The following is a 26294-nucleotide window of genomic DNA, read 5'->3' on the forward strand; positions in this document are numbered from 1 at the left end:
AAGAAAGTACAATGCCGTCATTGTGTTTTGTTTATTTTTTTCTGACGACATTCCCTGTGCAGGATAAATAATGTGTTATTTTGATAGATTGTACCTTTATGGAAGCAGCGATACCAAATATATGCTGTTGTTGTGTTTTGATTTTTTTTTTGCCTTTATTTTTTACAATAATAAACTTATTTCACTTATTTTATCTTTTTTTAGTCCCCATTGACCTTGTGATCATTTAATTGCGTATACCTCAATATTGCAGAGTATGGTATTTCTCCCAACATTCTATTAAGACTTGCCACAGCCTTAATAGACAGAAATGCAAGACCTTCAGTAGCCCCTGGGATGCCATGACACCCAGATGGCACCTTGAGATCTCATTGAGGGGGCTGTTTGGGAGCACCAAATGCTGATTGGGGCATTGTCAGAACTGACACTAGCTTTTAAAGGGCTAAAATCCGCAATCCCCATGAAACCCAATTGTGTCTGTTGCAGATGGGTGTCAGCTGTTATAAGATAGCCGACACAGGCCCTGTATGGAGCGATCTCGGGTGCCAAGCCTGTGCCATATTAGTGCCACACTCCTGCAACGTCCTTGCGCGCTAAGAAGTTAGGACTAAAAAACTTGGGTCGGGCTGGAAAAAAAAAAAGGAAATAATACAGAACAGCAATACAGAAGGCAAATATTTATTTTTCCGACAAGTGCTAACCTCTTGCAATGGAAGGACAGTGAAGTCCTGTCAACCAGGGTTCTAAGCTGTACTTCATCGGAAAGCTAGTGGCAATGCTGGATTTTGTGATTGGAAACCATCATGATCCATGCCAAGCGGGACTGCTGCCATGAAGAGGCTATAGGAGAGACTTCAATAAATACTGAGTGTGAAAGGGGACCTCCTGGCCAGTGGAATGCAGGATGTGTTAATATATACATATACAAAATAAGAAGAATGCGACCAGCTTGCAGGGACAGAAGCTCCTGTCTAAATCTGCGTCAGAGGTAGGAACTTTTGGTAGTAACTCTTGGTGACATCAATCATCAGTTCCTGTGTGCACTCCGGGAGCTCTCCTGAGAACAGTCCTAGAGGGGAGAGAAACGAAAGGAGTAGGAAAGGTTATAGTGCGTAAGACACCGCTAACAAGGGTCCTTCTACATAGAACGATTATCATTTAGATTAAATAACGATCGGCCTGTGTAAACAGGAAGCTGTTCGTCTGCGAATGACAACCTGTTTACTAATGGAGGCGGGCATCCGGAATGATCTCCGGCTGGCTCCACCTCCATTCCCTGAGCGAATTATTGCTCAGTGAATTACACAGAGGTGATTATTGCTGGGACGACTCTCGAACACTTACACCACCGACAATCGTCCTGCTGAAAAGAACCCTGAGGCCAAAGATCAGAGATACAAATGTTCGGACTGCTTACAGCACAGTATTACAGACTTCTTGGTCATCTGCTTCACTGCACTAAAGGTGCCCATACAGGATTCACAGAGGGTAGGCAGTTGAAGTCAGACTAGGTAGATTTAAAGCCCAATTCACAGACGTGACTTATATTAAAACTCAAATTTTTAATAAGATACGATTAAAAAACGAAGAAAGGGCACAACACTGACAAACATACAAAAACAAGGAACCAGGTGAGGTAGACCACGAAACAAATAGTGGTACCCGTAGCGACCTGGATTATGACACTCGATGAGTGTTTACGAACACTCCACTAGGACAGGAATCTAAAAGACCCCAACAGAGCAAGAGTGGAAGTTAAACGGGCTCATTTAATTGTGGTAGTACCAGAGCCCGGATTCATCACTCAGACTCATCAACCTCTTACTTGAAGAGGAAAAAATTACCCTCGTTAAAAATCAGAAACAACTTGAGGATCTGATAGAAAAATCAAAAATCTTTCTGACAGACCCTGAGTATTCTACCCTAGAAAAAACTTTACAAGATAACATCTCAAAGTATACCCAACATATCAAGGATAGAAAGCATTCTTTGTTCATGAGAGATCTGGCAGACTTTAGAGAAAATCGGGCTTATTTTGGTACAAATAAATACTCGGGGACTGAGCCAAGTTCCTCAGAAACGGAACAGTCTGATACTGAGGTTGCTCGATCTCGTACATTAAATTACTCACGTTCCAATCGAGTACGTAACAAAGGTCGAGGCAGGGGACGACCACACCAACAACCACCTCAAGACTTCCCTATCTCACAGTATTTTTTACGGGGGCGCAGAGATCAGCCACCGAGCTACTGACACTATCTGAGGAGCCTGAGATAAATCAGGCAATTTCTAGTAACTCGCCAGCTGACGAAGAAATGAAAATTGTCAATCTATCCTCACACGTATTAACTAGTCAAGAAACTACAGTGCTGAAGAGGGGGCTGTCCTTTGTCCCGACGACCCGTTATCAACCGTTCGTCTGGGCAAAGGACATCTCCCTCTTCGTTAGAAAACTGCGCTGGAGGAAATTTTTCTCCATTCAGGATGAGAAACTAGCCAAGGATCTTGGCATTGACAAATCTGATATTCCAGCAGTCAGAATCCTCCAGAGTCTTGAAGATGAGAGGACTATACCCCTAGCGAGTACCGATTGTAAACTCCGTAATAAAACCAACCCACCAGCCATTAATTGTCCAGAACTGGACTTATTTGAAAAATTGGTGTTAAGAGACCTGAAAAAAATCAGGCCAGAACACAGTAAAGCTCTAAATATGACAAGACTCGAAAAGTCAGCCCTAAGGGATCTTGAAAGTAACGAAAGTTTGGTGATTAAACAATCCGACAAAGGGGGTAATGTAGTCGTATTAGACAGGAGCAAGTATATCCAAATGTGTATGGATCTCCTGAGTGATGGATCTACATATGCCACACTTAAAGAAGATCCAACTAATGCCTTCCAAACAGCCCTTAATAAAATTCTACTTGGGGGTAAAGAATTGAAGTGCATCAGTGATACAGAATTCAAATTTATGACCCCAGTAACTCCGAGAATAGCAGTTTTCTACGCTTTACCTAAAATTCACAAGGGCACTAGCCCATTGAAAGGACGTCCGATCGTATCCGGCATTGACAATATCACCCAGAATTCCAGTGTTTATCTGGACCGTATGCTGAGACCATTTGTCTCAGCACTTCCATCATTCGCACAGAATACGATGGACGTCCTTCGTCAAATTGAAGGAATCACAGTCAGTTCGGATACATGGGTGGCAAGTCTCGATGTCGAGGCACTTTACAGCTCAATCCCCCATCAAGTGGGATTACGAGCTGTTACTCACTTCCTATCTCAGAGAGGGATGATGTATCAGGCTCAAAACGAATTTATTCTACAACTATTAGAATTCGTGTTGACACATAACTATTTCCTGTTTAACAGGAAGTTCTTCCACCAGCTCAGGGGCACCGCGATGGGGACGCCATGTGCCCCCACGTATGCCAACTTGCTCCTGGGCTGGTGGGAGGAGAAATGTGTCTTCTCCACCGAGAACTGTGCCTGGTCCACGTATATCTTGTCTTGGATAAGATATATCGATGACATACTCATCCTTTGGACAGGTTCTGAATCACAGTTTTTTGAGTTCGTGACTTGGCTCAGGAGGGGGCGTGGCAGTCCCAGACCATCAGATTTATGTATGATTTAAGCCAGAAACTAGCATAAATTATACCAGAAATGTACACCAAGTTGGACCTGGCGTAGATTTCTGTATGGGCGCATGGAGGAACTGAGTGCCTCTTCAAGTATTAGGTGCATCATGTAATGGAGGAAATCATATTAATACCGACGTTTAAAATATATTTCATTTAATATCTCCATTAAAAATGTGAGATGTGCTGCTGACAAAAACAATTGTTATGGCTCACATAAAAGATCTGATAAAACGACAAATGAGCGTTTGCTTGTTTGTCGGCTGATCGCTGCCTCGTTTACATGGAGCAATAATTGGGAAAGAACATTCTTATGAACGTTCATTTGGCCAATTACTGAGCCATGTAAAAGAGCCTTCATTCTCATTCTACGTCTCCACCTCTACGAACTTCTCAACCAACTTACCAGGGCAGCCGGCAAACACCGTAAATGGTGGGACCACCGTTTCAGGGGGTAAAACAGTATTGTCCAGTATTTTGCAGCAGTCCTTCAAGACACATCGCCGGCCCTGTGTACACAAGAATCTTATAAAGATTGAGAAACCCCAAACGGAACTTTTTCAGATATCAAACGCAGACGTTAAATGCAGTATTTCCTGTAAAGTTCTGTGGCAGCTTTCCCCAATAGATCCCTATATCTGTGGCTCTTCAGTCGCTGGTTGGGGACCGATGCGCCAGCCATAAAAGTGAGACTGCAATCATGTTACCTACTATAACATCACTGGTCTGCACCAAAAAAAAAAAAGAAAAACGAAAAAATAAAAAAGGTTACGGATCCTGAAATTCAGGGATAAAAAAAATGAAAAATGTCTGGTCTTCAAGGAGTTTTAGTAAACCAGCTTCCATTTGTGATACTTACAATGACGCAGTTCTTCCCTATGTGCACGTAGGAGCCTATCTGTGCCGCATTCACCACGCAGTCCTCTTCTATAAAGACATGGTCTCCGATGTGTAATGGGAAAAATGCCACCCTGTGGGAGCAAAAGACATTGAGTCGCCACCCTGCCATCCTGAACCACATTTCTCATAATGCTCCAAATGGACTATGAACCAAAGTGTCCTCTGTGCCACCACGTGTGCGAAAGTTATGTGTTACCCTTAGCCGAAGCACGTGTATATTTCTGGCCCCTGGTCTAATTATGTGGGAGCTTTTATAACGAAGACCCAATTATCTCCCAATGTGATTGTGATAATTGGAGTTTAGCGAAGTGGCGAGTTCTTTCACTATCAATGAACAGTACAAACTGAAAAGATAAAAGCTGGAGCCGCAATTAGGGACAATTTGAGAACGCTGAGTATAACAGCGTGTAACGGGAATACAGGGATAGTACACTTAATGGGTAGTGGGCAGTAATGGTCTGTTAACTACCAGCAAGTCACGAGATTATACAAACACTTATACAAGTCCAGTCAGACAGCCCATAACTTGTGCCAGTTCATAGGGGACAGTATGGCAGTGAATAGCGCGGGCAGAGTGCAGATACTTAGGGATGCATGATGGGAGTCATATTCAGAATGAAAAAAGTTGCTCCTTAAAAGGGGTCTTCTGAGACCCCCATAAAGTTAGTTAAAGCCAGGGATTGTGTTAGAAAAATAAAACAAGCATAACTCACCTATTCATTCTGAAGTGATGGCATCACCAACTACGCATATGACTACTGAGACCAGCGAATGGCTACAGTTGTGAAGTGGGGTGTCTGGCACGTCATCACTGCAACTAGTTTAATGTACTAGTGATGACATGACTGACTCATATGACCACTGAAGCCAGTGATTGGCTGCAGTGGTCATGTGAGTAGTCGGTGAGGTCACTGCTACAACACCAGAAACAAAGACCAATGGGGTGCAGTAGCACTTGAGCAGTATGAACAGGCATGTTATCCTTATTATTTTAACTCATTCACTGGCTTTAACTAAATTTTGTGGGGTCTTGGAAAACCCCCTTTAACCCTTTCCCGCCCCATGATGTAAGGGTACGTCATGGGAGTGGGGTACTTCCCGCAAAATGACGTACCCTTACGTCATGGGGATAGCGCGAGATTACAGCAGATCTTGCGCTATCCCGCAGCAGGAGCCGGCTGTCACTAGTAGCCGGCCTACCGCTGCGACAGTGGGGGGCATCGGAACCCCCCCCCACCCCCCCGCTGTTAACCCCTTCAGTGCCGCGATCTAAGTAGATCACGGCAGGGAAAGGGTTCACAGAGGGAGTGCGCTCCCTCTGTGACTCCAGCCGGCTGTTGCGATAACATCGTGAGAACCCGGCTGGTTGCTATGGCAACAGGACGCCAGATACCGTCGTCCTGTATTGCCATAGCCTGTGATCCCTACAGTAAGCGATAAGACATGGCACGAGAGAAGTCCTGCCATGCCTTATCGTAGCGATCTTCAGTCCTGCAGTAAAAGTCCCTTAGACGGACACAAATTGTGTAAAAGCAAGAGCAAAATAAAGTACAAAAAATAAAAATGTAAAAAAAAAAAAATGTTAAAAATCCCTTTTTTTATGCTTTTTCTCATATTAGCATAAAAAAATTAAAAATCCCACGTTGTGCTTTGACGTGTCCGTAACGACGCGTACAATACATTGAATACGCTTAAAATTTTTTTTTGCATTTTGCCTCCCAAAAAAAAACGCAATAAAAGTGATTTAAAAAAACGCGTGTACCCAAAATGGTACCAATAAAAACTACAGCTCGGCTCGCAAAAAATAAGCCCTCATAGAGCTCCGTCCATGGAAAAATAAAAAAGTTATAGGACTTTGAATGCAGTGAGTTTAGAAAAAAAAATTATTTCCAAAAAAAGGGTTTTTATTATGGAAAAGTGGAAAAACCTAAAAAAAATATAAGAATGTTGGTATCGTTGTAACCGTACCGACCAAAAGAAAAAAATGTAGTGTGTCATTTATGCTGCATAATTCAGAAACGCTCTTTTCTCCTTAGGGAGCGCTCTTTTCTCTTATGCTGCATAATTAACGCTTTAAAAAAAAAAAAAACCAAAACTCTATGGCAGAATTGATGCGTTTTCTCTCCCTGCGATCATAAAAAAAAAATAATAAAAGTTTTACAATATAGTCTATTTGAATTTCCATTCCTTTGCAAATACTGTGTAGTGACACAGGACCTTAATGACGTGGCAAGTCACATGACCAGGTCTCTTCCCGATCACGTGACTCCAAGATGGCACTGATACCGGCGTCCCTGACAATATAAGTGCACATTTCTTCTATTTATAGAGACAGAAGAAGTTTTATTTTGTGAATTTTATGCTTGAGAAAGGCAGCAGAGACTGCCGAAACGCGTTGCAGATTAAAATATATAATAATTCGGATTCCCGTGGGTTTCTGAGCACAGGGGACATTTTTTCTATCCTGCTACCTTAACATTGGACAATATAGTCTATGTAACCAAAAATGGTACCGATAAAAACTACAGTTCGCCACGCAAAAAACAAGCCCTCATACGGCCGCGTCGACGGAAAAATAAAAAAGTTATGGCTTTTGAAAAATGGAGATGAAAAAAATACCAAAAATCGTTTGGGCCTTAACGCCAAAATAGGCCGTGTCCTTAAGGGGTTAAAGTCATGTTCACACTGCAGTGGATTTGATGCAGAATTTGTGTGGAATCCGAGATGAAGTTCTTGGCCAAAAGTGGCCCATTCATTTAAATGGGAATCTGCACCAATCCTATTGGTTCCTTCGGTGATACGGAATCTGCAGTGCAGTATAGACGACATGGATTTGAAATTAGAGTGTGGAAAAAATGAAGCTTCTTGAAGTGGATTTTTCCCTTTGAACTGAGCTAAAACTGCATGCGTGTCCGTGTCAGAAATACCTGTGTTATAGAATACTAGCAAAGTAGATGAGATTTTAAGAAATACTTTCTGCATGTAAATTGACCTGCGGTATAGATTTCTAGATCAGCAGAATGTCAATTCTTTTCATTGCAGAGTTTACCCTTTGCAATGCTTAGGGTGAAATCTGCAAGACACTGCGGGTGATCTACAGCGAATACCCCCCATGTGCAGGTAGCCTTGTAGTGAATCCTTTGTATTTCATGTATACATTTTATGCCCATACACTGGCAGGCACACAGCATTTACAGATTATTTCCTTTAAAGTGTACCCATTGTATAATGGAAAGTTCCATAGCGGTCTGTGTCATGTGTTAGGACTTTTTCCTCCATAGGAAAGCACCGAGGTCTCCTGACAGGCAATCCTGCCTTGTGGTCTGAGCCTCACGCTACAAGAATGAAGAACTAATTGCCGGACTTCTGAACGTTACGCGGCAGCGGGACATAGGATTTGCATTATATCTGTCTCACCCTTTGCTGAACTTCTTGAACGGTGGTCTGATCACGCTTCGGCTTTTGATGACGCAGTGTCGTCCCACTCGAACATTCGCCAGGTCTCCTCTGATAATACAGTCATTCATCACTATCGTCTGCAGTGGGGAAATAAAGAATAAAAAGTTGGAATAGTTATTCTAGTCTAAACACTGTGATCAGTACTCAAATCCCATCTACTTAAAAGGAGATCAGCCCAGGACCCCAGCCAATCAGCTGTGCGGGCGCATGCTGTCAGCGGCGCAAATACACAGAGGTCGGAGCGGAAGTAGTGGAAGTCTCCGCGCCGAGCTTTGTGTAGTGGCCGGCGCTTGTAACTGCAGGCACAGCTCGAGTTGATTTCAACTACTTCTGCTCCGACCTCTGTGTATTTGCGGTGCTGATAGCATGCGCCCACTCAGCTGATCGGTCAGAGTCCTGAGCGATGGACCCCGGCTGATCAACTATTGATGATCTATCTTAACTTATCGTCCCATGTAAAGGGCCCTTAACAAACAGCCTTATGTGCATGTGATCTGCGAAGAAAAAGGATCCATCCAGCTGGATTATATCTCTTCGCACTTCGGTAGCATGGCTGTGAACACTGATATGGAGGACAGGTTGCACATACCTCCCCGCTGCTCAGCCTGCATCAGGAGCCTTGAAATCCAGTTTTCAAACTTCCACAGGCCATGTGTAAGTAATGGTAGACTGGTGTAATGGGCAGTTCGTTGTTGGAAAGTGGTCTTGGGTTCTCTTCAGTAAGTGCTCATCAACTCCTTCCCTGGATCTTGATTGGTGGATGAAGTATGACACCAGTCAAGAGCTGGGGGGAGAGATTGACGATCACTCGCTGCAGAATGCCCAGCAACACTATCCAGCAATGAACCACCCATTGGAGCAGTCTACCGTAATTTATATATGGCACATGGAAGTTTAAAAGCAGAATTCGAGGCTCCTGAGGCGGGCTGAGCAGTGGGATAGATATGTATGGTCTGTCCAAATGTCAGCGTGGCTGGTATGTTGCTGCAGGGATGCTTGCAGATATACTTTAATGAGGAAGGCATATTCTGCATTATGGTTATTGAAGGGCCTGAGACGGCGACGCATGATGCAACAGATTAAAAAGTATGACCGACTCCTCATACCATGCTCAGCCCCTTAGATGCCCCCAAGCCACATCACTGTTGTTTTGATCCCGAGTTTCAGCCAGAACTGAATGTATAATTCTACTGGTTATCATTGGAAACAGTCAGCAAAAACGGAAATGTGCCATAATCGTTACATCTAAATGCATTGTGCACTATTTGTTTACTTTTTGTTTGTCGCTTATTTTCAACCACCATAAAAATGGGTAAACGCTCCCCGCTCGGTACTTCACATAGAGTGGGAAGTGCTGAGCGAGAAGTCAGAGTTGATCTGCCAGTCTAAACACTCTGCACGAGCGCGAACAACTAGCGGTAACATCACCCGTCCGTGCAGTTGTTTAGAAGACAGTTGTCTCGTGTAAATGTACCAATAGTGTATCTAGTTAGAAGTTGTAATCAACCTTGATCCCTATTTTAAAGCGTCAAAAACAAAACTTTAAAAGTTCCAAAAACGAATCCACAGTGCATCTGCGTACATCTACGTGGAAAAAAAACACACAATCTCTCGCAAGCAATAAAAAAAAATCAATTTAACGATGACTCGCAGTGCATTCGCTGCGGAAATCTGCATAAAACATCCACACGTGCCGCGGACATGAGGCCTTATTCTTCAGGATGCAGCGTTTCTACCTCACCACATTCTGAAAGTAAAAAGGTTTTAGGGCTCTTGCAGAAGGTTGGATTTGATTTGCGGAATCCAGGGCTGGCGGCTGTCCCCGGATTCCGCAGCAAATACCGTTAATGGATTTCTATTGAGAACCACTGCTTCCTGTACACAAGCGAAAAATTTCCACTCGTGGCAGGAAAAGATGCAGCATGTTCCATTCTGTGCAGTTTTCCATCCTGCGGTCCTTCTGCAGTGAGCATTGCAGAAGAGTCGTGGGATCTGCGTCATCGCCTATTGATGGCGCGGCTTTCTCTGTAATGCACCGCTGCACTGGCCAGCGCTCCTGTAGAACCCGGACAATGTAAGTGGGATCACCGGCCAGATCCTGTTGCGGGATCCCGCATGCAGGATCCGACTCTGTCGTGTGCAGGAGGCCTTAGTGTTGTGTCGCTCTTGCTTTTTCTCACATTAGTTTTCAGTACTTTTCATTTATTCTTTGCATCTTATTTTTACGTTCTTCTCTAAATGTGTTTGCAGACACACCAAAGGGTATGATCACACATCGCGGGGTAAATCTGCTTCCAGATCTTCACCACAGACATCACTCATTGCATTACAATGAAGGAATTTTTGGGTGAAAATCTGCAACAAATAGAACATGTAGCGAATCTGAAGATCGCATGACTACCTTCTGCTGCAAGTGGAGACAGCGTTTTCACGGCCGGACGATATACGCTTCCGTCTGAGCAGTTCCTGCCTCTCTCCTCCCTTCCGAGTGGTTTGCAATGGGAGTAGGTAGGACAGGGACGGGGCTAACCTCCAGCCCCCTCCTTGTCCACAGCCAGCAATGGGAGTGGGCGGGACAGTTAGTTCCGCCCCCATCCCTCCCCCTCCCATTGCAAACGCTAAAGTGGAGGAGAGAGACAGAGCCAGTAAGGGGGAGGCAACTGCTTATATGGAAGCGTATATCGGCCAGCCGTAAAAACGTCGGCCGATATACGCACGTGTAAAGAAGCCCTTAGGATGTGTTCACATCTGTCTCAGTGGTTCCGTAAAAGAGCCTTCGTCACAGGAACTGTCACAATTAGTGGAAGAAAATAACGCTGCGTGTGGCAGCATATCAGGATGGAACCTATTACAAGTCGGGGGAGTCCATAGGTGCTGGATTACTAGAAGTTCTGGATTACTACTCATAAAAAAGAATATAAAATTAGAAACGAAAGATCATCAGAATTTCTAGATTACTGGATACCAGCTTAACGAAATTTCCTCGTACAGCGTGATTCAAAAGTCAGGGCCACCTGGAACATCTTTTGAAAGAAATAAGATACAAGTAGTAAACTTTGAAGAACTTTAAATGGGTGGGAAAAACGTTCATCCATCTTGGATTCAGCACAAGAAACTTCAATGGAAGGGGGGTCATGGGATAAAGTTTGAGCAGAAACTGACAGCGCAGTCATGTTTCCAATACCTGCAACCATTTTTGAGTTATGGATAAAGTCATGTTGAGTATTAATAAAGTTCTTATGCTAAATTATGCGGTATGGAAAACACTAATCACACGTCTTTTCTGGTACGGGAAGATGCCGTTAACAATCCAGGACAGGACTGAGATCATCCTGATGGTCGGTAACACAGGTTCAGCGAACCAGTAGCCTCCAGGATTAAAGGGGTTGTCCCGCGCCGAAACGGGTTTTTTTTTTTTCAATAGCCCCCCCGTTCGGCGCGAGACAAACCCGATGCAGGGATAAAAAAAAAAAACGGGTAGTACTTACCCGAATCCCCGAGCTCCGGTGACTTCTTACTTACCTTGTGAAGATGGCCGCCGGGATCTTCACCCTCGGTGGACCGCAGGTCTTCTGTGCGTTCCATTGCCGATTCCAACGCAAGCGCGTCTAATCGGGAGATTAGACGCTGAAAATTAGACGCCACCATGGAGACGGGGACGCCAGCAACGGAACAGGTAAGTGAATAACTTCTGTATGGCTCATAATTAATGCACAATGTATATTACAAAGTGCATTAATATGGCCATACAGAAGTGTATAGACCCACTTGCTTTCGCGGGACAACCCCTTTAACTGAGGCCTGGAGGTCCGAGCAGTGTGTGTCGACAGCCGTGCTAGCTGTGTCCATGAAGAGTTCACAGAAAAGCCCCAGCAGACTGGCATTAGAGCACGGTGTCAGTCCAGTTCTCGGTTTGTCCTGGAGGGGACGGTACGTAGGATATATACTACTCACCTTGCCATTGAGGACGATATTCTGGCTTCCGCACAATACAGACTGCCGGCTCACTTTATTTCCGGAGGCCTGAGGACAGAACACACAGGAATTTTATTGGACTCGCTTTATAAATGTGAACTAGTGCCAAGTTTCACATATCTATAATATGAGGGAATTGCACTGAAGGCAGTTTGTCTGTAGATAGGAAAGTACAACCATGTCCGTACAACTATGCTGGGAGTTGGTGTTTTTTAAAGCTAGAAGGCACAAAGGTTGGAGAGCTCCGCCACATGCTGCTTACAATGTAAAGGCCCATTTACACGGAGTGATGATCACTCAAAAGCCATCTATTGAGCGATAATCGTTGCATCTAAACGTGCGGCCTTTTCGTGCACTGCTAGCTGATCCTTAAATTCAAGCCAGTCTAAAAATCGTCCTGCGGTCTTATCAGGACCAAACGCTGAGTTCTCCGTAGGAAGTGCTGATAGCATTGTTTCCCGAGGGAGAACAAAGGAGCTGAATGGAGATAAGAGCCCTCGGACTATTAACTGCATTCAGTTAAGGCTTCATTTGCACGCTAATAAGCTATTAAGTACCTGAGTAGCTACTTAATCATTTATGCAAAATGATCGCTTAAAGCTGTCACTAGAACTGTCGTTTGAGCGATCTTTGCTCCGTGTAAATGGGCCTTTAGGGAACTGTAAGATAAGCAGTTCTCTAACTCACTGGGATGAATCACGACAGTCTACAGCCCATCCACAGACTGTGCGGACAACTGCGGGAAATGTGTGGCAGCGACTGCTGCTTGTAAGGACTTGAGCACACGACTGTATTACATGGGGGGCTGGGAGGACCATGGGGTATGTGCATAGAATATGGGGGGTTGGGAGGATTGCAGGGTGTGTGCATAGTACATAGGGGGCTGGGAGGACCATGGGGTACGTGCATAGAATATGGGGAGCTGGGACGACTGCGGGATGTGTGCATAGTACATAGGGGGCTAGAATGAAGGGGTGTTGCATAATATATAGGGGTCTGGCAGGACTGCAGGGTGTGTGCATAGTACATGGGGGGCTGTAATGATTGCAGGGTGTGTGCATAGTACATTGGGGGCAGACTGCGGGTATGTGTGCATAGAATATGGGGGGCTGGGAGGATTGCAGGGTGTGTGCATATTACATGGGGGGCTGGGATGCCTGCGGGGTGTGTGCATAGTATATGGGGGGCTTAGATGACTGGGGGGGTTGCAAAGTATATAGGGGGGCTGGGAGGACTGCAGGGTGTGTGCGTAGTACATTGAGGGGGGCTGCGGCTATGTGTGCATAGAATATGGGGGGCTGGGATGACTGGGGGGTGTGCATAGTATATAGGGGGGCTGGGAGGACTGCGCGGTGTGTGCATATTACATGGGGGACTGGGAGGACTGCGGGGTGTGTGCATAGTACATGGGGTTCTGGGAGGACTGTGAGGTGTGTGCATAGTACATGAGGGGCTGGGAGGACTGTGAGGTGTGTGCATAGTACATGAGGGGCTGGGAGGACTGTTGGGTGTGTGCATAGTACATGAGGGGCTGGGAGGACTGCGGGGTGTGTGCATAGTACATGGGGGGCTGGGAGGACTGCGGGGTGTGTGCATAGTACATGGGGGGCTGGGAGGACTGCGGGGTGTGTGCATAGTACATGGGGGGCTGGGAGGACTGCGGGGTGTGTGCATAGTACATGGGGGGCTGGAAGGACTGCGGGGTGTGTGCATAGTACATGGGGGGCTGGGAGGACTGCGGGGTGTGTGCATAGTACATGGGGGGCTGGGAGGACTGCGGGGTGTGTGCATAGTACATGGGGGGCTGGGAGGACTGCGGGGTGTGTGCATAGTACATGGGGGCTGGGAGGACTGCGGGATGTGTGCATAGTACATGGGGGGCTGGGAGGACTGCGGGGTGTGTGCATAGTACATGGGGGCTGGGAGGACTGCGGGGTGTGTGCATAGTACATGGGGAGCTGGGAGGACTGCGGGGGGGGTGTGCATAGTACATGGGGGAGGGGGGGCCGGGAGGTCCCAGTCAAGCTTGTTCAGTTCGGTATATACTATATTTTGGATCTGCTGTGTGGGAGATTCCTGTTATGTTTAAAAAAAAAAAAAAAAAAACTTGGTATTTTTAGCACCAAAAATGAAAAAAAGTAGAAAATTGAGATTAAAATTGAAAATCAAGAAGAGAGACGGGCTAAAGGATAACTTTATTAACGCGGGGGTCTAACTGCTGATTCCAAGAACGGGGTCCGGTATCCCCCCTCCCCCTCACTGTGGGCAGTCGCAGCATGGAGACTGAATGGCGTGCTGGTTACGCACGCAGGGTGACGCTCCATTCCCTTTCACTGGGACTGCCGGAGACAGCGGGGTAGCAGCGCCCGGCCATCAGCCCCACTGAACTGGATGTAATGGAGCCTGCACACACTTCACCAGCGCTCCCCTCCGCCTGCCATCACTGCGGCTGGGACAAGCATAGTAACATAGTATGTTAGGCTGAAGGGAGACAATGTCCATCTAGTTCAGCCTGTTTCCACCCCTCTTGTTGATCCAGAGGAAGGCAAAACCCCCAAGAGGCAGAAGCCAATTAGCCCATTTGGGGGGGGAAATCTCTTCCCGACTCTATAATGGCAGACAGACTAATCCCTGGATTAACCTGCAGTGACAGAATACCGGGACACCGGACCCTCCCTAACATGGGTTATCTGTAGAATTTGGGGTAACCCCTATAATGTAGTGTTACGCCCCCTTGTGCCCACATCAGCATTGCAGGTTACATTCAGCCTCCGTCACCCGTCTCCACCAAGATCCCGGCCGACAGACTGCAGCCCGCTGCGCTATGTTATCTAGGAAACCATCACAGACGGTCCTGGCATCCCTGCGCAGCCGCGGCGGGAACGTAGAGGTGGAGACGTGTCACACTGAGGCCCCGCACACGGGAGTGTTCATGCACACAATAGAACGCATTGATTTCAATGGGCCCCTACACAGACACGGATGTTTCCTGCACATTTCGACCGTGCACACTAAAGGTCCCCATAGAAGTCAATGGGGTGCGCAAATGTGCACGCAATACGCATATGCTCGTGTGAAGGGGGCCCGTCCACCTCTCAGCCTCCCCAATCATAGAGCAATAGCCCTTTAAAGGATGACTCCACCCAGACCTCCCCACTGGGGTCTATGGAAGCATGCAATATATACAGATATGGCAGCGTCCGTATATCTGATACGGCGGGTGATACGTGCAGCACGCCGTCCTGTAGTCACTCACAGTCTCTATATACTCCGACTTATTATACAGCAGCTCGCTCAGCTCCATGGCTCCTTCGCCGGCGTGACGTCACTTCCGCCCTGCCCCCGGATCACATGACGCGGTCATGTGACCTGCCCCGTGCGGAGGAGGACGCAGAGGGTGATGGCGGCCGCCCGTGTACGTGCATGGAGGTGGATATAGACTGCAGTGTTAGAATAGTATAAAACAAGGCTTTAACGAGTTTTCTGGGGAAATGTTTTTTTTTTCCCCCGCAATCACCAGACGTCCAAATTTTTTTTTTCTTCTCTACTTTTGGTTTCTCCTCCCAACTTTAAAAAACAATCCTAACTTTTCCCCTGTCCCGGCAGCTGGTTTACAATGAGTTACATTTATTAATGTAGTGTATGATGGACTGAAAAACTTACCAACATTTCTAAGTGGTGTGAAATGGGGGGAAAAAATGCAATTCTGGCATTCCAGGGGCGGCGTTTGTCTTTACGGGGGGCGCTGCAGCTCCTTAGTCTGTGGCTCGGTACGATTACTGAGATGCAAAATGTAGATTTTTTTTGTTACACTAGTTTTAAAAAATAAAATCTTTAAAAAAATTCAGCGCTAACATTCTAATGTTTTTTCTATTTTTTTTATTCTTTCCGTTTATGGGGTTGAGCGAGGGCCCGTTTCAGGGAGGACAACCTCTTGTACGATTGGTACCATTTTTGGAGGTCATATAAGTATTTATTTACAATTTTTTTTCTTGGAGATGGGCTAACCAAATAAGCGCAATTCTGGCATCAATCTGTTTTTTTTTCTTCTGATGTTTACTGCGTTAATAATAATATTAATAATAATGTGGTACTTTAGTAGTTTGAACTTTGACAGAAGCAGTGAAAACACTTTTTTTTTTAATTTTTTATATTAACTATGGGGCAATGTTTTGTTTTTAAAAACACTTAGTAACACTGATGCAGACAGCAGGTCCGGATTCCACCTGCAGAATCCCACAGGAAATCTGGCTCTTACTGCGGCGGGTGACCCTGCGTATCTGTATGTGCAGGCGGACCTGTCTTCTTCTGGCTTCTCTGTACTGCGGATGGTCCGCGCAGCTCGCTGTTGGACATGCAGAGTACAGATTGTTTTTTAAACTCCTGCTCTTCCTGCAGAATCCGCGGCCCGCCTGGAATGACAATTGTGACTGTGCCACAGGTTGGAAGGCTTTGATTGACTCCAATGGAAGCCATCCGTGCGGGAACCGCAGGAAAATAAAGCGTGCTGCGATTTTTATTTTTTTCCATCCACGTGTAGAAATCACAATTAATTTCCGCTCGTGGACATGAAAAATCCCTTTGCCATGGCATGCTATGGAGGGTTATTGATGCGGGATCCGGAAGGGAACTCCAGCCCCGGATTCCACAGCAGTTATCCGCCCGTGGACATGAGGCCTACCCGTGTGGTACTTGTGGGTTATCTGTTGCCACTCTTAAAGGGGTTGTCTCGCGAAAGCAAGTGGGGTTAAGCACTTCTGTATGGCCATATTAATGCACTTTGTAATATACATCGTGCATTAAATATGAGCCATACAGAAGTTATTCACTTACCTTCCCTGCGCTGGCGTCCCTGTCTCCATGGCTCCGTCTAACTTCAGCGTCTAATCGCTCGATTAGACGCGCTTGCACAGAAGGGTCTTCTGCCTTCGGCTTGGTCTGGCACGAGCTGCGTTCTGGCTCCGCCCCTTCTACGCGGCATCGCGTAGCTCCGCCCCGTGTGCCGATTCCAGCCAATCAGGAGGCTGGAATCGGCACACGTGACGGGGCGGAGCTACGCAATGATGCATAGAAGGGGCGGAGCCAGAACGCCGCTGCTGCCGGACAGACCCGAAGGCAGAAGACCCTTCTGCGCAAGCGCGTCTAATCGGGCGATTAGACGCTGAAGTTAGACGGAGCCATGGAGACGGGGACGCCAGCGCAGGGAAGGTAAGTGAATAACTTCTGTATGGCTCATATTTAATGCACGATGTATATTACAAAGTGCATTAATATGGCCATACAGAAGTGTATAACCCCACTTGCTTTCGCGAGACAACCTCTTTAACTAATTTTAAAAAATGTTTCACCGATACATTTGTATGAAAACCACTATTCATAAACTCCTTATTTCTCCAAAACATAAATATGTATATTATTATTCAGGTGGTATAAACACGGCATGGGGGTATGTATTAAATAGGTGGTGGCCGATAACCCACAAGCACCAAATTGTTATTCACTTTTACCTTCTTGTAGTCTCCATAAGGCCGCTCTCACACGTGTTCAGAAAACACTCCTTGAAATCACGCCATGTTTGCCGCGATTTTGAGCGCACGTCACAATGTCTGACTGCTTCTTAACGCCCCCCATTATTGTGCATAAAAAGTGCTAAAACGTGAAAATAGGACAAATTGCACTCGAAAATTGTGGTGTTAGAAACACTGCGTTTGAGCGCATGTCACGTGGCCCCATTGGAATCAATAGTGGCATTGTATCGCAGTTAGTGCGGCGCACAGCAGATTGCGCTAATCGCGGTAAAGAGGCGTGTGTGAGGGTGGTGTTTTGAACGCCGCGGTAATCGCAGTACAACGCTCTCATTGGTTTCAATAGGGCCTTGCAGACCTGTGGTCAAGCGGGGTGTTTTGGAGAGCTGTCTGCTCTATTTTGACAAGTTTTCGTGCTTTTTAACGAACCTCATCACCCATCACAGTGATGGGTGCGTTAAAAAGCACTGTGAACGCAGTAACCTATGTTTAAAAACGGCAGCAAAACGTGAAACTGCTATGCTTTGCCGACGCCATGAGTGACCGTGGCCTTAAACTTGTGATTATTTGATCGCTTATACCATATACCGCAATACTTCAGTATTGCGGTATATGGTACTTCTGCAGGGATTCTATGAAGACAGGCCTGTCTTAGTAGACAGAAATACATGATGGCCCTGGGGAACTTCATAAGGTGCCATAACATCAGAACAGCGCCTCTTAGGCTGGTGTCATACTGGAATATTTGCGTTCACAATACGCAGTGAATAGAACCCATTAATTTCAATAAGTTCTTTCACATGCGCTTATTTTGCGTGTGCACTTCTGTTGCACAAATAAATGCACAGCATGTACCATTTTCTTGCACAGGGAAATAGAACATCTGAAAGTAATGAGACATTTCAATGCATGGGATCATAGCTGTGGTTTTTCTGTGCATGCAAAAAGTACAGTAATAACGCGCATAAAAACCGCAACCCCTGATGCGCCTTAACGGGGCGCAAATACGCTTACGCTTGTGTGACGCTGGCCTTAATCTCATTGCAGGGGGCTATTTGGGACCCCTGGATACCGATCATGGCATTTAAACACTGATTATGGCTGTTGCGGTCAGGTGTCAGCTTCAAAGATCACTAACAGCGGCTGTGTAAACCTATATGTACATATACATCCTGTGGTGCTAAGGGGTTAAAGAGGTTTGGCCAATAACCCCTTAAAGGGGTTGTCCCGCGAAAGCAAGTGGGGTTATACACTTCTGTATGGCCATATTAATGCACTTTGTAATGTACATCGTGCATTAATTATGAGCCATACAGAAGTTATTCCACTTACCTGTTCCGTTGCTGGCGTCCTCGTCTCCATGGTGCCGTCTAATTTCAGCGTCTAATCTCCCGATTAGACGCGCTTGCGCAGTCCGGTCTTCTCCCTTCCGAATGGGGCTGCTGGTGCCGGAGAGCTGCTCCTTGTAGCTCCGCCCCGTCACGTGTGCCGATTCCAGCCAATCAGGAGGCTGGAATCGGCAATGGAGCGCACAGAGCCCACGGTGCACCATGGGAGAAGACCCGCGGTGCATCGTGGGTGAAGATCCCGGCAGCCATCTTACTAAGGTAAGTAAGAAGTCGCGGGAGCGCGGGGACTCGGGTAAGTACTGGACGGTTTTTTTTGTTACCCCTGCATCGGGTTTGTCTTGCGCCGAACGGGGGGGCTATGGAAAAAAAAAAAAAAACCTTTCGGCGTGGGACAACCCCTTTAAGTATACAGTCCTTTTTTTCTTTTTCTTTTTTTCCATTTTCGGTCCCCCTCACACCCCACTTCCCTCTGTAAAAAAAAAATAAAAAATTATAACACTTTTATTTATCCCTCGTCGTAGCTCTCTGAAGGCGAAATTCCGCCACCTTTGAGTGCGTCTTGTTTCTACGACATACACACTGCACCAAATATGACCTGGTAACTTTATTCTATGGGTCAGTGCAATTACTACAATCCCAAATTTCTGTGGTGTTTTCTTGTTTTTTGCTGTACTACTTTTCTTTTTTCAAAGATGTTTAATTTTTTTTAATTATTTTCTGCCGCCATCTTCTAACCGCCATAACTTTTTAAAATTTTTTTGTCAACCTAGTTAGGCAACGTCTCATTCTGTGTGGGACATCCTGTAGTTCCATTTTGGAGTACATACAATGTATGATCGCTTTTTATTACATTTTTTCTTGGAGACTGGGTGACCAAAAAAGCGCAATTGTGACATTCTTTTTTTTTTTCCTGACCATGTCAGAATGTCACGGTGCGCGGTAATAATATGTCACTTTGATAGATCGGATGCAGCAATACCAAATATGTTTTAGGATTTTGATTCTTTTATTGGAAACACGGCAGAAAGGTCTTTTTTTAAAGACTTTTATTATTTTCTTTTCTTTACTAATTAGTAAAACTTTTTTAAACTTAATGTTCACTTTCTTTTTTGGGGGGGGGGGGGGTCCTCAGAGGTGACAAGTACATGGGATGCTGTGATCGCTCCTGCAGTAGGATGTAATGGCATAGCAGTACATTATAGCGCAATCTGAAACGCGAGTCTGCGCAGATCCGCAGTGCGGTCACGTGGCCACATTGTCAGAGTCACTGGTCTTCCGCTGATGTTACGCACAAGATCCAAGAAACTTTGTTAGCTACTACATCACTGGTGATGAACTGCGCGGGGACACCATTGATGTGACAACTGATAGACACACCAAGGTGCGAAGACTTGCGGATCTTAGGTATAACGTTAAAGGAAGTCTGGAGTGTGATAATGGGGGCACACGACCGCACTGCGGGTCTGCTGGACAACACTCATTGCTAAGAGTAAGCCTACGTATGTTGAACACCATCGTGTAACGTACCGCTGCACGTTGTGGTTTTGTATTGAGGAATACGATGGAGCCAGCAGGGAATATCTACCCGTCTAATGTTGCGTTATCCTATAGCTATAGACACGTTCAGTGTTGGCACATGATGGTTATGGCGTTAGTGATGTCTGCCATCACAGTGCGCAGGCCAATGGAGATCCAACATGACAGTCGCAATGGACTATACCTGCACTCCTATAAAAAGCCAAATACTTGACGGCGACTGTTGTGCGCAATTTACATTGACTATTCCTGGAAGGTTACCTCTACTTAGTGCTGACGTGGGGCCATGATGGGCCTGACTGCGGGCCTCAGGGTAATATCTCCCCGTCTGATTGTAGGTGACATCTCTGATGCCTCCTCTTGCTTTACTCTTCCAGCAGGACATGGAGAGTGCGCCGGAGACACATCTCACTTCAGAAGAAAAGGCAAAGGTACTCAAGCTTACCTTATATAATGCTTGCATTTACTTCTTAGGGAGGTTTCACATCCGCGTCGGATCCTCCAGTCGGAGGTTCCATTGCAGATCCGGCTGAAAATACTGGAAGAAGCAGCGCAGCGTGCAGCGCTTTTTATTCTATCCGAGAGCTGGGCAGAAAGCCGATGGGTCCCATTTAGAGATGAGCGAACGTACTCGGTAAGGCCGATTTCGCAATCGAGCACCGCAATTTTCGAGTACTTCACTACTCGGGTGAAAAGTACTCGGGGGCGCTGTGGGTGAGCGTGGAGTTGCAGCGGGGAGTGGGGGGGAGAGGGAGAGAGAAAGGGCTCCCCCCTGTTCCCCGCTGCTACCCCCCACTCCCCTCTGCAACCCCCCGCGCCACAGTACACCCCAGTACTTTTCACCCGAGTAGTGAAGTACTCGAAAATCGCGGTCCTCGATTGCGAAATCGCCCTTACCGAGTACGTTCGCTCATCTCTAGTCCCATTATTGTCAATGGGGTCCGTTTGGCCATGGGGATATCCCTTTTCTGTTCCATGAACAGTGCAGGAAAGCAGATTCCCCAGCGCAAGTGTGGAAGTAGCCTTAAAGGGATTGTCCAGGCATACTTTACTGCTCGATCAGATATTGGGTGTGGATAGACACATGCACGCACCGTGCTGGGCAATACATTTGCTATGGCACTTGTCCAATACCCAGTGAGTGCTGTGCATAGGTCCCATTAATTAGAATAGGAAGAGTGTACGACACTAGTTTGGCATCAGATGGATGCCTTGGCAACCCGACTGTTCAGAGTGCAGTTGCATTTTTCCACACTTGATGTCAGATTTGGCAGGAGAGTTTACATGGACAATCCTTTTAAATGGGTTGTCCAGGACTTTACTAGTGATGACCTATCCCGCCTCCCAGGATCCCCGCTGATATTGCCCCAGCTATCACTGCGGACACAACTAGAAGCAGCCTGGTTTGGTAATGCAGACATACAGAGGGTAAAAATTTTTAGCTTGATTATGATAACGGGACACAGAAAGTTATCTTAACCCATTAAACAGCAATTGTCTTCGGAAGGAGAAGGTGTGGCCTAATCTCTAGCCTGAATAGACACACACGCCGGGCGCCCCCGCTGCAAATTTTCATAATCCCCCTCATCCGGCTTTCCCTGGACTCCATACTTTCCTTGTGCCAATGGCACGAGTTTCCCCTGCGCTAGAGGGCAGAGGAGTTTATCCGTCTAAAAGGCCGCTACTGTGGCCTGCAGCTTCTTAAGGGCTAGCATGGCCCACTCATCCGCGGGCTGGACAGCGGCCGTATCCACTGCTGCCTGCTCCCCTCTCCCCATTGCAGACCTACTAAGCCGCTGGTGGAGAGCGGTGAAAGCTGTGCTGTGGCCCGGAGCGCAGCCTTTCTGATCACCGGACCAACAGGGGCTTGTGATGTGGCTGCGGGGGCAGACATAAAGCTTCCATCCCCAGAGACCGAGGTGCTCTTGGGACCCCACTACTGTCTGGTTGCGGGGTCCCTCCTGGTGGCAGGAGAAAAGGGGAGACGCAGACCCATCCCGGAGGAGCAACACCTGGGCCATCCTGTGAGGGAAGTTTATATATATGCGGAAGTGCGATCGTTAGTCTTCTGAAGCTCGAATAGGTTTTATTGCTGTTGTAAACATTTAACAGAGTTACTATAAGTATCACAGGTCTTGCTATGTTCTCACCAACTTACTTTCCCGAATTCCCACCTGTAGCATCCCTGACTTGCTTCCCCCTTTCTTCGTTTCTCTTATTCTTCTTCTTCTTCCTCCCTCCCTCCCTCTTCCTTCTTTCATCCTGTTTCTTCCTCTGACCTTAATCTTCTCTTTTCTCTTTCCCTCGGAGTCTCTTCTTTAACTTCTGATCACAGCTTATAATGTTTTCCTCTTCAGCACTGTTGTGATACAACACCCCACAATTTGACAATTTGTTTGTACCATCAACTAAAATGACAGTTGTTACTATAATTATGTTCAGCATGATTAGAATAGTTCTCATTTCTTGTTGACCAATCCCCTCTTACCTTTCACCCTCCCCATCTTTTCCACATTCCTCCTTCCCTCATTTCTCGTGGATTCTTGGTCCCAGGAAAATAGTTCGTTATCACCTCATCCCTAATTCCTCATGGCTTTAACCCCTTAGTGACCAAGCCTATTTGCGCCTTAATGACCAGGCCAAATTTTGGATATCTGACATGTGTCACTGTAACATAGAATAACTCCGTAAAGGTTTTGCATATCCAAGTGATTCTGACATTGTTTTTTCGCCACATATTGGACTTCATGTAGGTGGTAAAAATAGATCGATAGAATTTATGTATATTTATTAAAATTGCCAAAATTTGGGAACATTTTGAAAAAATAATTTTTTTTTTCACATTTTCAAGTGCAATATCTCAAATATTTGCAAACCTACTGTACAAATTTTTGATGAGATTTATATTTCTATCTGTTTACTTTATTCTGGACGCACATTTGAAAAATGTTAGTTTTTTTAACCATGTAGGAGACGTACAAATTTAACATTAATTATTAACATTTTGACGAACATTTTGTTTTCTTGCATCAAGCCGAGATTGCAAAGGGTCATAGGTGTAAGAATGATAGATATCCCCACAAATGACCCTATTTTAAAAAACAGACATTTTAATATATTCACTGAGGGGGGCATGAGTATTTTGACCCCACAGTTTCTTGTCAGGAGTTAATGCAAGTTAGAGGAGAAAAAATAAAATGTCATATTTTTGGAAATATGTCATTTTAAAGTGCACATGAAAAAGAGGATTTACACCCCAAAATGGATACCCCTGTTTGTCTTGTGTTCTGAATCATATCTATTGTGGCCCTAATATGTCTGTATGCACAACGGGGCCCAAAACGAAAGAAGCAGCCGGTTACTTCCAGAACAGACCTTTTGCTTGAAGGTGTTTTAGGCCCCATTGCCCGCTTGTAGAGCCCTTGAGTGGCCAAAACGACAGAGAACCCCAACAAATGATCCCATTTTGAAAACTAGACCCCTTAACGAATTAATCTAGGGGTGTATTGCATATTTTAACCCCCCAGGTTTTGAATAAATCAAAGTAAAGTAGAAGGAAAAAATTTAAATTTTCATGTTTTGGGCAATCGTGTCATTTTAAAAACAGCTTTTTTGTACAGCACACATAGGAATGAAGACTTTCACCCCAAAATAGATACTCCTGTTTGCCCTGTGTTCAGAGACATACCCATTGTGGCCCTAATCTTCTTTCTGTATGCACAACGGGGCCTCAAACTTTAACTATTTTTTACTTTTACGTGATGGATAATGGCGATCACGAGACTGGAGACCGCTTACCACGGCCCTCGGTAAAGCAGCTTCAGGCTCTCCGCTACCTTTAGTAGCCAGGAACAAGAATATTTTAAACTTCCCGGCCCTCCCCAGCTTCTGCGCTTGCGTCCACCATTTTGGCAATATGCGCATGTGCCGAAGCTGGGGAAAGGTCCGTGGATAAGGATTCCGCCGGAGCCCTTAGGTAAGTAATTTCACCTCCCCTCACGGATAAAATCTGTGACAGGAGGTGAAACTTTAACTTTGTTTTACTTTTACATGATCGCCATTTTCCATTGGATAATGGTGATCATGTGATTAAGGACCGCGTACCGCGGGCCCCCGTGAAATCTACAGGCTCTTGGCTACATTTGGTAGCCAAGAGCAGGGAGATTTTAAATTACCACGGCAATTCGCTGCTTTTTCGCATGCATCCGCCATTTCGGCGACTGGCGCGTGTGCAGAAGCTGCGGTAAGGTCCACGGATAAATCTGGGGTCCTTGGGTACATAATTTCATCTCCCCTCATGGAGATGTAACAAACAATTTTTTCCCCTTTTTTTTTACACTTTTTAAAAAAAACTTTTACATGATCACTGTTATCCATTGGATAACAGCAATCATGTGACCATTAAACACATACAACAGTTCCCAGTGACAACTCCTTGCTCTCGGCTACTGAACAGGGTTTTAGAAAAATTCCCTGGCCTCCCAGGCTTCTGCGCATTGCGTGTGACGTAATGACGTCTGGCATGCATGCACAGAACACCGGCCTCAGGTCCTGGAGGACGAGAACGCAACAGGACATTGCGGAGGACGGAGGTGAGTATTCTCCGCTCCCCCTACGGATCCGACCTTCAGCAAAGTCATAAGCAAACACGCAGATTTACCACTCCCCTAAAAGGAGGGTATCCCTCATTGCATGTTCCCTGGAGCCTCTCGCAGTCTTTCTGTGCTTCTTAGCATTTGAGCTACTAACATTATACTGTACTGTATATTCTTTTTGCCTTTTCCAGCTGAAGGAAAGACTTGCCTTACTGAAAAAAGAATACAGGAAGACGGTTCACCGTTTAGAGGTAAGCACTGATACTGCTGAACACAAGCAAACAATCATGGGGACAGAAACTCTGTTAGGGTCCGTTTAGGCGAGACGATTTCTCATTTGAACGAGCGAATGATGTCAAAGTTCGCTCGGCCAGCCTGCTTATACAGGCAGATGCAACGTTGGCTCGTTCAAGTGAGAAATCATTCACATTCGCTGTATAAGTGACTGAGAGGGACTGAACGAGTGCGATTTAAATGGAACGATAAGTGAACGAGCCAACAATGATTTTTATGCCTTTCAAAAACTGACCGACGAACAATTTATCGTCCACTGCGTTTAGACTGAGCAATTATCGTTCACTATCGCTCGTTCAAACCATAATCGTTCCATGTAAAAGGGCTTAGGAGACTTCAGTATAAGGAATTCAGATTTTTTTCTTTCTCCCTATAGAGATCCCAGAGAGCTGAGAGAGTGAAAACACACATCAAGAAGACTATAGAAGAGCAGAACCGGTTGTTAAGTCAGGATCTGTCCCAACAAGGCAGTGTGTCCGTGCTAACAGGTTAGTGATCCCTGATGGAAAACAATATAGAGGCTAAGGCTTCAAATTAGATGGATTATAACGCCATACAATCTGAAAACATGTATAAAGGGATATTTCAGGCATTTAACCCAATGTAGTATTGATGACCTATCTTTAGGATTGATTGGTTACTTGGGACCCCGGCAATCAGTTGATCTCTGCCTCCACACTCATTGCAGCTGGCCGGACATTGACAGCTCTCGTTGCATTGAGGTTGGAGTCAGAGGTGCAATAGAAGGTATAACTCCTATTGATTTACACTTCTGGCTCAGACCACAATGAGAGCAGAGCTGTCAACATCCAACCCGGTACAGTAAGTGTGGGGGCTGAGGTCAGCTGATTTCTGGGGGTCCCGAGCAGCGGCCCCTACTGATCAACTATTGATGAAAAAATGTGTTTTCTTCAGAGAAGCTCTTCAAAGAAAAAGTAATGAAAAGTTCTGCAACTTTGTGATATACTTTGTGTATCCGCTCATCACAGTTTTCAAGATCACTGCATGTGAGTGAG

The 26294-nt window shown here is 45.7% G+C and overlaps 2 protein-coding genes across 5 annotated transcripts in view; one reads left to right on the forward strand and one right to left on the reverse strand.

The window, feature by feature from the left end:
* Window positions 1-662: 662 nt before the first annotated feature.
* Window positions 663-15325, reverse strand: DCTN5 (dynactin subunit 5). Its single transcript, XM_066576532.1, has 6 exons — window positions 15236-15325; window positions 11959-12027; window positions 7963-8081; window positions 4505-4616; window positions 4052-4154; window positions 663-1069 (listed from the first exon to the last, which is right to left on the reverse strand). Exons 1-6 carry the CDS (start codon window positions 15281-15283, stop codon window positions 972-974), a joined length of 549 nt encoding a protein of 182 aa, XP_066432629.1. The 5' UTR covers window positions 15284-15325; the 3' UTR covers window positions 663-971.
* Window positions 15326-15349: 24 nt separating this feature from the next.
* Window positions 15350-26294, forward strand: part of PALB2 (partner and localizer of BRCA2) — a 34676-nt gene continuing 23731 nt past the window's right edge. The window contains exons 1-4 of one of the 4 annotated variants that reach the window (XM_066576529.1): window positions 15350-15394; window positions 20770-20820; window positions 25176-25235; window positions 25655-25766. In XM_066576529.1, the coding sequence (XP_066432626.1) occupies window positions 15380-15394; window positions 20770-20820; window positions 25176-25235; window positions 25655-25766 (238 nt within the window). In that variant the 5' untranslated portion in view covers window positions 15350-15379. Of the gene's footprint in view, window positions 15409-20766; window positions 20821-25175; window positions 25236-25654; window positions 25767-26294 lie in introns of all 4 variants that reach the window. The other 3 variants (XM_066576528.1, XM_066576530.1, XM_066576531.1) reach the window with 3 other exon arrangements.

The sequence above is a fragment of the Eleutherodactylus coqui genome, chromosome 8 (assembly GCF_035609145.1).
Source record: "Eleutherodactylus coqui strain aEleCoq1 chromosome 8, aEleCoq1.hap1, whole genome shotgun sequence".
Taxonomy (NCBI): Eukaryota; Metazoa; Chordata; class Amphibia; order Anura; family Eleutherodactylidae; genus Eleutherodactylus; species Eleutherodactylus coqui.

Excerpts from the sequence above, each read along its gene's own strand:
- DCTN5 (XM_066576532.1), bottom strand. The coding sequence starts at position 15,283 with ATGGAGCTGAGCGAGCTGCTGTATAATAAGTCGGAGTATATAGAGACT. Across the intron at positions 4,617-7,962 it reads TTCAAGAAGTTCAGCAAAGG|GGTGGCATTTTTCCCATTAC; the intron begins GTGAGACAGATA and ends TTGCTCCCACAG. Across the intron at positions 4,155-4,504 it reads TAGGGAAGAACTGCGTCATT|GGCCGGCGATGTGTCTTGAA; the intron begins GTAAGTATCACA and ends TTGTGTACACAG.